Source organism: Opisthocomus hoazin, chromosome 10 (assembly GCF_030867145.1).
Source record: "Opisthocomus hoazin isolate bOpiHoa1 chromosome 10, bOpiHoa1.hap1, whole genome shotgun sequence".
NCBI classification, from domain to species: Eukaryota; Metazoa; Chordata; class Aves; order Opisthocomiformes; family Opisthocomidae; genus Opisthocomus; species Opisthocomus hoazin.
This window is the reverse complement of record NC_134423.1, coordinates 16409239-16423762: the sequence shown is the minus strand read 5'-3', so window position 1 is coordinate 16423762 and position 14524 is coordinate 16409239. Positions and strand designations below refer to the sequence as shown.

Below are 14524 nucleotides of genomic sequence, written 5' to 3'. Positions count from 1 at the left end.
ATACTAGCACAACTAGCAAATACGGGCTTTAAGCATCTGTAATTAGCAACTCTTGGCTACCCAAGGAAGAAGTAGGAAAAGATGCTTTGCAAAGCCAGAAACCACTGCAGAGCAAGTAAACAGCATACAGATCAGATACAGTTCAGGATAGATGTATCCTTTTTTAGCTCTTCTGCCATAGACATCTCAGCAGGTTTAAGCTGCTACTGTGTAGCAGCAGGCCTATACTTGCCTTCCATCAGGGCCCACCAATTCCAAGAAGTCACCTTACTCCAACGCAAGTCTTGCAGGTTACACAAACAACAACCAGGGTACCCTCAAAAACTGAAAACATCCAAACTGCCCTACCCCAAGAAGTTATTTTGACTTTTCCATTGCAGAGACCAGAATGTTTTTGTAGGAATCTTTGGTTTGCTGAATCTAGCAATTATTGACCAATATAGCAGTTTCCAGCGTATATTTAAAGTTGAAGGGAAGCACTGAAAAAGGCTTCTGGGACCAGTAACAATACAGCATCAAGTCCTGAAAACACAATTGTGCATAAGGCACAGTTTAAGTGGAGAAAAGCAAATTCTAGTTGAAGTGATTCTGTTCTTAGTGGGACTACTGTGTTTTAATTGGAAAGTCAAATACTTGTTTTCATGGATTAAAGCAACTCAGGAACTAACCAAGTTCATCCAAGAACACTGTCAGCAGGATATTATATGGTATAGAAGCTATATGTAATAAAATTGTGCTTTGTAATACAGCAGTTTCCACAGCATCCAAATTTTTAATCAAAGTTATAGTAGGAAAGGTATCAGATTTTTCCTGACAGGAGTACTGTGTCAGCCCAACTTGCTTCCATAAAAACTGTACTATCAAGAATCAACAAAAATTATACAACTAAATATATTAGAGTTTAATACAATGGTGGATTCCCACAACCAGTTAAGTTTTTTTTCTCCTAGATGATTGTATCTTACCACTTTAAAACATGATCTGTATTAAGATAATTTGTAAGTGCCAATACCAATACAACAGAAATGATTATGCAAAAATCTGTGTTTCATTTGCCTTACCAGAAGATTTACATTTACTTATTAATTCATACTATATAGACAACTAGTATCTCTGCTCAGAAAGCATGGGTGGAGTATGTCTGTACTACAAGTACGACTGTTTTCAATTACTGTTACAAATACTTTTGCACATTTCCTCTTCTTTAGGTATGTATTGAATACAGTTGGGGATACAGTACAGGAAAACAAATTATTTCATGATTGATAGACAAATCAAATTCTTCTCAAATACTCAGGCAAAAACAAATACTCAAACTTGAAAGAATGCTTTTGAGTACCACAAAACAGCCTTTAATATTAGATATAATGAAAGTACTCCTTCAATATGCCTCAGGAAGACGACTTTCACTTAGCAACTGAAGTATTTTCCAGTTCACATACCAAAACATCAGTGATCAAAAGGTGTTCAGTACATGCCAGAAGAACCACAACAGCTCAAAGTCCAACAGCTACCAGAATGCTAATACTGTACAAGCTTACAATACACAGGTAAACTTTTGTGCTTAGAATCTCCCTACTAACTCCTGAGGCCAGCAGTACTTTTATGGCAACTGAGCTATCAGAGTGTACAGGGGTTGCAACCCAAAGGACTTTAAATGTGTTGGCTTGTCAAAATACATTCAAATACACTTTTTATCAGCATACTTCTTCACAAAGTTGGAATAACATAGCGTTAAGAGTTACTGCGAAAGCAAATTTGGAAGCGTTTAGGAATTTGTGCAGACTTCTACCCTTCAAGGCAGGAAAAAAAAAACAAAACAAGATGAGACAAATTCTTGACTACTGCTTGGCATTGCAAATATATTACTGACAAGAGATCCCAACTTCCATCTTTCTGTATTTCCATTAGTAATACACAACTCAAAGCACAGGAAAAGACATACATCACCGCAAAAGATAACAGCATGCACTGGTAAACTGCCTAGAATTTACAGCCTCACAAACGCTGTGGAATGTCAGACTGAGAACAGAAGACTGTCCTAGGTGCAGGATCAAACACCTGGCAGCATATTTATTTCATAAGACACAAGCATGAAAGATTTAAAATCCTGAGTGTTAACAATGTTTGACATGCTTTATAAAGGATAGTAGGCTGCATTGTTCAGACTTGAATACCACTTCACACTTCAACTGTGCAAGGCTGGTGGTTGAGAACTGGTCACAGACTCAGGCTCAGCTGACGAAGGTGATTCAGTGAGTGGTTCTGAGCTGGCAAGGAAAAAACCCCTCACACTTCCTGTGCAGGGACAAATGCAGCTAGTCACTACAAGACTGCTAGTCCTGTTTCAAGGAGGCCAGCAAAAACCTCTCATTTAGACTTCAGATTGCTGAACAAGGCACCAAAATAGCTTCTAGAAGCACATGCTTTTATGTAAAAACATTTATGCTTTTTTTGATGAAGTAGGCTAAAGAAAGATCTCTCATCACCCCACCCCAAGAGTATAAAGCCATCACCTCCTGTGTTGTTCCCAACAGCCAGAAGAGGCTTTCACCAAAGACACTTCTGGCAGCTGGAGAATCACCCAGATGACAGCAGAGCCCCAGACCCATTTCACAGTCCTTTTTACACTTCCAGAACAGTGTTGATCATGAAGCATGCTCAAGATCTGCTAATGTCGGGCGTTAACTTTAAAGTTCACATTTAGTTGTTGAATTTAGTAAGTTATGTTAGTAGGCAATTCCTTGTACTTAAAAGCACCTCTTGTGTCCCAATAAGCATCACTTCTGATAACTCTGACTCATGCTCCCATTACCAATACTGCTTTCCTTGTCATCTCTCCTTTTGGCTTTAACAAAGCCTCCTCAGTTCTAATTAAAAAAAATTCAGAATTTTTTTAGAAATACACTTCAGTTAATGAACCCAATCCACCAATGGGTTTAACGCCAATTAAACACCACTATGTCTTTGAAAAAAGATCCTTGACCACACCTCGCTTCCTAGGCTATTTACATTAAATAATCTTGATGTTAGATGTACTGGCTGTTGCACATGAAGCAACCAAGCTCCAAAGCCATTTACACATTTGCACAAAGCATATTTAATAAAATAGGCAGAAAACACCTATAAGGTTCAGTGTGTGGAAACACTTTAGACTGAGAGACTTTCCTACCACAGTCATGACTTAGTCAAGCAGAAAGAGCGGATCCTGTGCACTGCCAGGACACAACTGCACACCTGGTCTCCCCAAGGGTTATTCACATTTTTCAAGAGGTGAGAGAAGGGGAGTAAATCAGCAGGTGGAAGATAGGAAAGCCAGAATATTAGGATGAGTCAGGAGATGAGTGATAGCCATACTTCCTGGGCAGGACAGTGACTGGCATCTCAGGAACATGGAGCAAGGGAGCAGGAGATGGGAAAGACTGAACTGAGCCCAGGAAAGTCTGACTAAAACACAGCTCCTCACGCCCAGGGTCCCCGAGGAGTGCAAGAGGAGGCTAAGATTGCACAACAGTCATAATTAGGTAAGGTGAATGTCTAAACAACTTGTCACACTAATACAGGTCTCGGTTCTGATCTTAAGATAGGGAGAAAATTCTTGTTTACTTTGTCATGTTTCTCCAATATTTGTAAATGCTTTTACACCCATGTAGCAGAAATAATAAAAGCAAAACATACAGCAGTTAACAGTCCTCTGGCTACAGCAGTTTCAAAAATTAGCAAGCAGCCCATACACCAGCAGTAAAAAAGACACTTCCATGGGAGTAACAGAAATGCTGGTCATTTGCTAGTGGCCAACATCAACCAGAAAAGCTCCCTGGCAGACAACAGGATAGCGAGGAAGGGAATGACCTCCAACAGATGAGAAAATGTGTAAGAGAACCTTTGTAAGATTTTTCCCCCAAAAGATTTACCCATTTACACCAATGTAAACCTTTGTTGCTCATATTCAAGGCAAGACTTTCAGTAGTACAAAGCGGCTTCATTCAAAACGTTAACAGTGCAAGCCAACCTTTTCTTGCTAAAAACCTATGCCTGGCAATTTCTGTGTTTGCAGAGGGACTGAATTATTTTCCAAATTCTTATTTTTGTAACACACACACACACATACTCTTCCCAGTTCTGAGAACTGCTCTGATTTTACTCATTCTAGTCTTGCACTGCTAACTCCCAGAACAAAGCCTGTTTTGATTAGGTGCAAAATCCCTTTAACATAGCTCAATGCTTCCCAGAAGCCACACACCATCTAGATCTAGAATCCAGCTTCCTAGAAAAAAAAGGAGACTGAAGTACTGCATTACAATAACGTTTTAGGAAACTGAAAAGGGAAGCAGATCAATTCATCATTTATAAGCCATGTATTATGGCAACAACCAGAACCAAAGGGTAAGCAAAATCCTGCCAACTTACATGCCAACATAGTAAGCCAGATGCCAGTCTAGTCTCTATCAGCAGAATTACAGCGATCTGTGTCAGAACTGTTCAGGTAACCACAGCAAGCTCGCTCCCAGAGCCACCCAGGGTCCTTGGCAAAGGAAGTGCAAGAGCTAGGAGCTTAGGAGGACAGATTGCCTCTTACCTTTTTGTTCCCTTCCTCAGACACAGCAGTTAAAACTAATTAGGTTTTACTGATACAAAGGATTCTTTTGTAACCCTGAAAAAGTTTATTGACATGTTCTCTACCTATACATTAGTAATACATGCATACTATATTAGAAGGCAAATCTAAAAATGCAGGCATTTCTGACTCCTTCTGCTGAAATTGGGAAAAGTACAGAAACCTGCACTCTTTGACTAACTTGGATAGAGCAGTGCATGACCATTTAGATCGATGTCACTTTTACACTAACTCCTAAAACCAGAAGAGATTAAACTGGTATTTATCAACAAAAAATATTTACAATTATTACAAAAGTAGCTAAGAAGACTAAAGACACATGCAATTTCAAGCAAGGAAACATACATTCAATGTTAAGATGAGAATATTACTCAGATTTTACTGAGAACTCAGTACAACATTTAATTGGCTAGCTGTCAAAGGCTCCAAAAAGCTTATTTTAACTTCCCCATTCCACATACACAGCAATGCTGTAAGATGACGCAGTACAACTGGGGCAAGTTACCCCTTCAAATTAAGAAAAAGCAGCTGAAAATAGTTTAAACTACTAATGGCATTGTCATCCCATTTCCTTCACAACAAGCTACTTACATATGAAGGGGAAAAAAAGGAATTCTGAAAGGCAAAAGAAATGATGAGAAAAATTGCTTAAGCTGTGCATATATACACAATCACATGTTCAGTTTTCAGCTGCAAAAGCTGCATTTGGGTAACATTCTGCATATATTAGTGTTTCCTGAAAAAGTGCTCCAACATACACAATGCATCTGCAAACCCCTCTAGAGGTCTAAACTAGAAAGAAACAGAGACAAGCATGCATGCAATGTAAACCTAAACAAAACACATCAAGTATGAATCACTAGCTTTGCTATTGAACACGCTACTGTGTTTTATTGTATTTTATATATCGCCCAGGCAGAAACACCACATAGCTGGAAGATTTTTTCCATTAATGCACCTCTAGACATAATGCAAAGCACATGCTGTTACCCTCTCTGCTATTCCACACTTGGCAGGGAGCAAGGATTGAGCTTATGCTACTGTCTGCAGCACCAGACAGAGAAGCACCCTTCAAATACAGAAGCACCAGTGTCTTCTTGTGACTTTCTTGCAGGAGAAATACTTAAGACAGTATAAGGTCCCAGCTCACATCACACATTAGCTATTTTAGGATCATATCCTAAAGGCTAGCAAGTCCTTTCAGGCTAATTGAGTCATTTTCATTTCTGCAGACTTTCATAGGCACTACATCTAAGCAAGACACCCCCGGCATCTTGCTGGATTGGGCTATAAATATCTGACCTCTACGAATGTTAAGCTATGTTGAACTGCTACAGTAAGGTCCTTTTTAAGCATCAACCAGTTCTCCTCCCATCACTGTTGAAGAGGCAGAAACCAGAAGACACCAAATATGCCCAGATGAAATGCACATACTGACTGCAGTGCTACAGAAAAATGCTTAGCATTGAATTGCTGGTTAAAGGCAACATACGAACACTTTTCTTTAAGTGAATTATACAGCCCTGGCTTCCTCAGCAATTTGTGAGTTACTCCAGATACTGCTGAACCTGCTTTCTCTCAGAGCCTTCCCTTCTCACTTTTCCCAACAAAGTGGTACAACACTTCAGTAGAAGTCACCTAGAACAGAGATTACGCAAAAGCACACAAAGTTGATCACTGATGGGTGGTTGATGGGGTGTTTATTTGGTTATGTTTTGATTTTTGTTTGGGGTTTTTTTGCCTTTTTTAATAAATATGGTAGCATTTTATGCCTTAGAAACAGTATTATGTTTGCTGATTAATGTTCATTATTTTATCCCTAAGAGTCAAAGCCAGCTGACAGTACTCAGAGGAACAATCTTTCCCTGAAGACTACAGAGCTACTTTAAACGAAAGGTTCAAGATCACATTCTCATATTAATGACAATTATTTTTGTAGCATGATACAGATCCTCTATCCAAATTCAGACAAGATCCTCCAATGCATCTCCATGAACTACTTACTCCATGACATTATGCAGGTCCAAACTCACAGTATAAAACCAAAAGTTGCATAGAGTTCACCCGCGCTTATGTTTCACTTCAAGCAGGTTTCAGCGTAGTTTTGCCAAGAGGTTTCCTGAACATGAAGGATCCAGTCCTTCACTGGAGTAGGACTCTTCACACTTACATAATACATATTTTTGAAGACTTACAAGTTGCAGCAAAGCTGTTAGAGGCTCTAGTTTATTTTGAATTTCAAATATTGAAACGCAAAGTTAACAAAATGGATGCATTTCAAGAGAAAAAGGTCAAAGGTTGTGCCACATGTTCCTTAAAACTGTCAGCTTTAATGCAGTTTTGCCCCACTGTTGCTCATTCCCACCTTGTACTGCAGCATACAGCCATGAAACAGCCCACCCATTCCATGTCTGCAGATCTCCTCTTGAAACCACACTGTTAACCAGATATAGATATTGATCTGGATTAAAACAATAAACCAGCAAAAAAGTGCACACATATTGCTAAGCTGCACAGAACTGCATAATCCTGCCAGCAGACTTCAGCAGAGCAATGCACAGAGGCTAGAGAAGAAAGCACATTTACACCAGTGCCACAATTACATGCTCTGCTGTATCAGACTGCTCGAGAAGTACGAAACAACTACAGCTGATGTTGGTGGTAACTCAGCACCCTGCACTGCAGACCCTGTCAAGAGGAGAAGTTCACTCTAAGGTCTACAGAGACAATATGGCAGAGAAGACTTAACTTTGAGAACGCAGAGCACTCCTATGACATTCTGCTTTTTGCCCCCTCCACAGAAATCAAAGTTGTCAAGACAAAAATAAGGGAAACATGAATATTTTATACAGCACACAGAATGAGTATAAAGTTTCAGGATATTAGCAGCATGATTCATGTTCACAAGCAGTCATTGTAAGTCCTGCCAGGCAATCCTTCTGCCAGCTTTCTAATGATTATCAAACAACTGTCTGGGCATAACTCTTAGAAAAAGCAGTACTTTTAAAACCAATCTTTTCTGGTTTGGTTGCAATCATTACTTACAAACAATCTTAAAAAATGCAGTTCACGTTAGATTGAGATCTCATAGTGAAAAAGATTAACTCAACATTACTTCAGTAGCAAATTAAAAGCTGGAGAGTACCTGCCTGAATAGTTCCCTGAAAAGGTTCTCTTGTGGAAGAAACTAGTTCTCTTGCATTGATGAAGTCACCCAGTATGTTACCAGCTATTTACGTGTATTTACAAAAACTGTGTTTTGATTAAAACCTTTCATTAAAAAGGAATTAATGAAGTCCACAGCAAATCAACAGATTCACTGACCTCAAAGTATTATTGTTAACAGCTAGACATCTCCAAAGGACCTGTACCACAGACTTCCAACCCCATTCACCATGTCAGCAGCCAAGGCAATGATACATAATCACTACCAGGAAGTCCGTAAGTGCCACAGGCATCTGACCTAGCAAGTACTGAGGAGCAAAGATTATGGCTGAAGAGTTGATTTGAACCACCTGGCTAAACAATCAACTCCCAGGAACACATGTACCTATCTTATTCAGAGCTTCTTACCAGTAACAGGACCCTAAGAGCTGGTGGCATCGCCATCCCCGCCTACAACAGAGGTTTTAGCTTCCTAACCTCTTGCAATGCTTTATTTAACTTTATTTAAAGCAAAGACTTGAGCTCAACATAGGTGTAACCAGGCACAAGTGTACTAGCCTTAGAAAGTCAAAGCACAGGCACTGGTAATGAGGGAGGCATTCTTTAAAAGATATTGGAGTGCAGGGCCCAAGCTAACACTCCACATATGTCAGTAAAGCTCCGAATACGCAAGGACTAGGTTGGTCAGTCTCTAAAACTTAACCTTAGTTAAGCTTCAGCAGGAATAACGCAAAAATTTTCCAAGTATCTTAACTCTCAGATCTTTAGTATTCCATTTTAGAACAGCTTTTAATAAATTACTCATTTAAAAGTTATGGATTTTAGCCTAGTTTATTACCTCACAGGATTTTTCACCACTTACTCTAAGTTCTTGTGTAACAGGCAGCCATAACGATTATTTGGCTTACTTCAGGGTGAAAGCTATTATCAATCACCAGGAGCCAATTACCAAAGATAAGCCGGGTTCAGCCGCTGAACCCCAGTTTTTCCTCAACCCAGCCCTGACGTGCTTTGGTGATACCACACTCCTTTTCCACACCAGACCCCCAGCAGAGCCAGCAGCGCCCCAGCACCCCGGCCCAGCCGCTGCTCAGCGGGCCGGAGCAGGACACGGCGGCCCGGGGGAAGCCGGGCGGGGAGCGGCCCCTCGGAGCGCGGCGGGGCGCGTCACCTGCTGCTCGACAACGCCGCCGCCTCACCGCCCCACCAAGACCGCTCCTGCCCGGGGACACCATCACGCAAAACGTCCTCCGAGCCCCAGGGGCGAGAGGCGACGGCAGGCGCGGGTCGCGCTCCGCAGCCGGCGCGGGGGGCCGCCAGCCCTGCCCGGGGGAGGGGCGGCCCGGGTCTGCCTCGGGAGGCGACTGAAGAGCGTCCCCCAGCCCCGGACCGTCAAGTCCCTGGCACAGCCCCGCTTTCCGCACGCCGGTGCAACCGCCCCCTCGACGCGGCCCCTCTGCAGCGCGGGACGGGGAGCGCTGCCCGCAGCCCCTTCCCGGCAAGGCACGAGGAAGCACAACAGACAGGCGCCGAGCCAGCCACGCTCGCCTCGCCGAGAGCCGCCGCCGAGCGGCCCCTCTGCCCTGCCCGCCCGCGGCCCGCCGCGCCCCGCGCCTACCATCGCGGCTCCTCCGCGCCCGGGCGCCCCTGCGCTCTGCCCAGACACGCCGGCGCCCAGGGACTGAGGGAGCGCGAGAGAGAGCCCGCCCTCCCCGCGCGCGCAGCTCGCCGCCGGGGCGGGGCGGAGGCCGCGAGCGGGCGGGGCGCCCGCGAGCGCTGGGGAAAGGACCAAGGAGCGCGGCGGCGGCAACAGCTGCCCCATGCCGGCCGCGCGGGCGACGTGTCCATAAATGGAGATCTCGCGGCGGCGCAGCCAATCGCCGCGCGCCGCCGGGACGTCATTCCCTGAGGGAATCCCGGCGCGGCCTGCGGCCCCGGGCGGCTGCCGCTGGCTGCGGGGCGTGTGTGTCCCCCGCCGCACGGCGGCCGTGGGTCCGCGCCGGGACAGGCATCGAGCACCCCCCGCCGAGAGACGCTTCTGCGGCGCCGTGTGAGCGGCGCCTCGGGGAGCGAGCTGCAGCCCCGTCCTGCCCCGCGGGACTCGGTGCGTCTGATCCCGGGATGTACTGGGAAGTGCGAAGCATCTCGGATTCTGGGTCCGCACGGATACTGGGGTAAGCCCCAGGTGTACCCCATGCGTTTGCCTGGCAGACGGCGTCTGCTCTGCGCTGCCCATGTCGTTCTGACCTGAACACGATCCGTACAGCTGAATCCTATGATTCTGTAGGAAAAATTTCTTCACTGAGACAGTGGTCAGGCACTGGGACAGGCTGCCCAGGGCAGCGGTGGAGTCCCCAGCCCTGGAGGGGTTCAAAACACGTGTAGAGGCGGCACTTGGGAACATGGTTTAGCAGGCACGGTGGTGTTGGGGTGATGGTTAGACTTGGTGATCTTAGAGGTCTGTTCCAGCCTTAATGATTCTGTGATTCTGTGATTCTACGACTCTTAACTTCCAGGGACTGTGTTTTCTACGGGATCAAATAACCAAACCCCTCTGCAGGTGAAGACTGCAGCCTTGCTAACAAATCCTCCTCCTCAGACTTGAAGCCCTGTTGTTGACTTTGATGGATTTCTAACCACCACTTCCAAGCTGGAACACAAATCAAATGGAAACAACCTAACAACAGCCAGACCCCGAGTCGTATGTTAACACTGCTTCCAAACCACCTTGAAAAGCACCCTCAATAGGTACAGTTCCTGGTTTTCATCATTGGATATTACTGGTTTTTAGTCTATCTCTGATTAAAAAGCAGCTCAGTTATTCGGAAAAAATAGGGAGTAGTTTATACAGAATATATTTATTGAATTGGTATTATTTGTTTTTATAAACAAAATAAAGACTCGCTTCCACACTGATCCAGAGATCAGGCATAAGCAGATCCACATCCGACTTCCCGGGGGAGCGCGCTGCCCTGGCTGCTGGGAGGCCGGTGCTGGCTCTGCGGCCAGGCCTGCCCGGGCCGCTCAGCACAGGCACAGGGGTTTGTCCCCACCGATCTGGCTGCAGGATCAGCGTGCTGGCTTGCAAACATTAAACACGGCTGATGAAGGGTTACAAATTCAGACCACCCTGATGCACTCGATACAGAAATGGGATAAAACTTCAACTCTTTATCTGGCCCCCTCTTAGGTCCCACAAACTGTGCTGGTTTGGGTGAAGCCAACGGGCCGTGGGGCATGTTTCAGCCTTGGTTTTGAAGAACATCAAACCACTTCCTCGGCTCAGCTGGGTTTACACTGTATGATTGCTGAGCATGCGAAGCTTGGGATTTCCATAGTGGATTGCTTAGATGCCAACAGACATCGATATGAGGGGTAGGAAATATTTTCATTGAGAAAGTAGCTGGGTGGTAAATAAGAGCTGCAATAGCTATTAAAGCAAAAATATATCTTATGGTGCTAAATGTAAGCAGAACTTCGCAGCAGATGAGTTTCACACTTTCCCCATAGAAGGTGAGTTAAAAGCAGTTTTATGGAAACAGGACAAAAATAGTTTGCCTAGTATTTAATTTGAACATGTTAATGTCACATAAATTTATGAGACTGTGGTAAAAAGCTGTGAAAAAAACCCTGGAAGAATCCAGAGACCGTATATAGGGCTGACAAAAGAAAGAGAAACCCTATGGTTTGTAGGTTTTTCTGTTGGTGTTGGATGTGGGCCTTTTTAAAGTCTAGGTTCATTTTCTTAAGACATACATATTTGTATGTGTGTTCACATACATACAAACATCTTTATAACAAGTCACAAAAAAGTAAAGAAACTAGGTTGTGGAAGAAGACTAAGAAAGTGCATTCACACTGGATAGCTAATTGAGAAACTAGTCCCGAGTCCACTGCTCTAGATGGACTAGAAGATGACTTTCAACAAAAATTTTAGGGCTGAAGGCATCAGAGCTCTGCATCTGCATGAACTGCTAAGCACTGCGTATTCCAAGCACAGTCTAATTCACAATGAACTCTTTTCATGCTTTTAAACATAATCGTTTAATTCTGCTTATTTTAATGATAAACATCTAATTCCCAAGCTGACTATATTAAGTGAATGATACTTATTCAACATCCGTGCTCAGAAGCAGGGGAAGGCATTTCCCTTTGCGTGTCGGCGGTGGTGTGCCTGGATGGTCTACGTGCCTGGGCTCCTCCAGCCAGTGATGTGTAATAGTCATCTCTGAGAAAAGCAGAACCCACATTTTCGTCCTGAGGAGCTCCAGCAGAGTAGAAAGGAATCTCTGTACTTTTAAATGACGCAAAAAAACTTAGAAGTGGTGACATTTATCTCAAAAAATTCATACAGTCAGGTTACCTTTAGAAAACCTAACTTGAATGTATTAGAGAAATGCCCTGCATCAAGAACTTTCATCCATTTTTTCAGTGTGTGTACTGTCTGACAGCGTTGTGTTTGGTTAGTAACACCTACCGGCTCAGGCATGGAAGTGCTGACACCAAGAATTGTTTTGAGGATATTTTCTGGCTTCAAGCAGTTGCGGCGCTTGATCCTCCTAATATTGATCACTAGTGCTAAGCTTCAGGAAGACATTTAAGGACAAGCTTCACGTCAGTGCCCCAGGAGGTTTGTTGACTCAGCATTTGGGACTCGTTTGAGAGATGGGTACAGGCTCAGCGCTGATGGGAGTGACCACAGCCTCCTTGCTGTCACCTGATTCGGAGCCCACACCGCACTGGGCAGTGCCACAAAAGAGAAGCTGTTGCCTCCACAGCGCGTCTGGTAACTCACACGTGTGTTTCCAGCAACCCACTGCCTGAGCGACACTGCGCGCCAGCACCGAACAGGCATCAGGCTGATGCTGAAATGTACAAAGACTAAACTGTCTGAAAAGAAGAACATGGTCCTTACCTCCGGAAACACCACAGAATACAACTTTCCCTTGCCTGCCACTCTAAAAACACTACTGTGGCTTCAGAAAGAAGTCACTCTTGCGAGAAGTCAGTGAATCTGGAAAAGATTAGAAATTTTAATGGAAAAGGCACTACCCTGACTGCTTTCTAATTGGTTAAAACTGACAGCAAAGAAATGAAAGGCGTTACTGCTTTTCTCTTACTTACAAAATATATTTAGAATTATAAGCCACATATTTGTCTTCTGTTGATCCAAATAATTTAATTAATAATTTAATAAATTCCTGAAAGCCACTAAAATAAGGCTTAATACCCTTAGCAAGACATCTTACTTTTGGTTAGAAATGACAAAATCTGGTATTTCTTAGAAAAATGAAGGATTTGTGTCATAGAAAAACCAATGGTGTAAAATTAAGGACACTTTAAAAAATCGATGCAATTTTTGCTGTATCTGCTTTCCAGAGAATAAACAGACACTTTATAATCTTAATGTTTTCTGCATTCAGAAATTTCATTTCATGCAGATGGTTACATTCTGCCTCCAGCTACACTCGGTGAATGTAGAATTCTACTTACAGAAAATAAAACATGGGTTCAGCAATTTCTTCTTGTGAAATATAGGGAGGAACAAAATGGCATGTATAGAACAAAGGCAGAAGTATATGACTTCAAAGGTGATGAAATCACTTCAATGATCAAGACAGGCTTCCATGTTGGAAAACAGTATAATCATTTCAGCTTTCTTTCACTCCCTTTCTTTGTACCTAACACAGTAACTTCTTTTCTTTTTTTTGGCCTTAAATTAGAGAAGCATACATGTTCAGGAAACATGCTTATTAACATGCTCAACATGTCCAATTAAAATATCACTAGAGTAAAAAGTACAGGAGCAAAGTCAACAGCCCTTCTTCACACGCTGTCTTGGGTTTTTTTTGAGGAAAAATAGCATGTGGCTCTTTTATTCTGGATAGGAGTAAGACAAGACTCATGTAAGAGATACTCAGAATTCATGGAGATAAATTTTCCTCCAACTGCAAACCAAAATGTATGAATAATGGTGTTCTTTGCAAGGCTGGTGTAAATCTGGAAGAAGCCCAGAAGGACTTGGTAACTGAGGAGTTCTGCCTCCTGTGTTCCTGTGACTGACTTCAGTTGAGCTATAAAGGTTCATATCAACAAAAGTACAAGGACTGTATGTTTTTCCTCAGAGGGAGATTTTTTTTCAAAGATTACTCAAGCTTTTAAGATCAAAACTTCATGTTATGGTGAGCAACTTGATCTAACATCAACATCAGCCCTGCTTTGAGCAGGGAGTTGGACCAGATTCCCTTCTGAGGTCACTTCCAGCCTGAATTGCCCCGTTCTGTAATTCTATGGCTACTTAAAATGGGGCTCCATCCATGAATGAGACAGTTGAACACTCCAGAATAAATTAACATTATTGTTGGTGTTGTGCCTTGATAAGGAAAGTGATCTCAATTTGCCTTTAAGAAAACAAATCTACGTGTTCATTACCAATTACACTGGAGATGTAATTATATAAAATACAACACTTCAGTACTGCTTTAGTTAGAAACATCAAAGAATTCATGTAAGTACAAAACCAGTGATCTCTGATAACACAAGATGAAAAGAGCATCTGTATGGGTGACACCAAGGACAATTCACCTCCACACCCTGTGTCGGAGAGCGGCCGGTACGGATGCCTAGGGAAGAGCGTAGGAGCAGAGAAGCCCTTGGATGTCACCTCCCCACCTCTCGGCCCCGCCACGCTGAACACTCTTGTCAGACGAGGGCTAGAGGGAGAACGCAGACTGAGAGCTA

General features: G+C 43.4%; 1 protein-coding gene and 1 long non-coding RNA gene across 2 annotated transcripts in view; one reads left to right on the top strand and one right to left on the bottom strand.

Annotated features, from left to right (window-relative positions):
- The window catches only part of MYO1E (myosin IE), a 92639-nt gene extending 83134 nt beyond the window's left edge, over positions 1-9505 (bottom strand). The window contains exon 1 of the mRNA XM_075431324.1: positions 9402-9505. Coding sequence (XP_075287439.1) covers positions 9402-9404 — 3 coding nt within the window. The 5' untranslated portion in view covers positions 9405-9505. The remainder of the gene's footprint in view (positions 1-9401) is intronic.
- Positions 9506-9703: 198 nt separating this feature from the next.
- On the top strand, positions 9704-13167 carry LOC142362573 (uncharacterized). Its single transcript, XR_012765161.1, has 3 exons — positions 9704-9957; positions 10300-10531; positions 12216-13167. It is a non-coding gene; the product is annotated as an uncharacterized LOC142362573 (long non-coding RNA).
- Positions 13168-14524: the final 1357 nt, after the last annotated feature.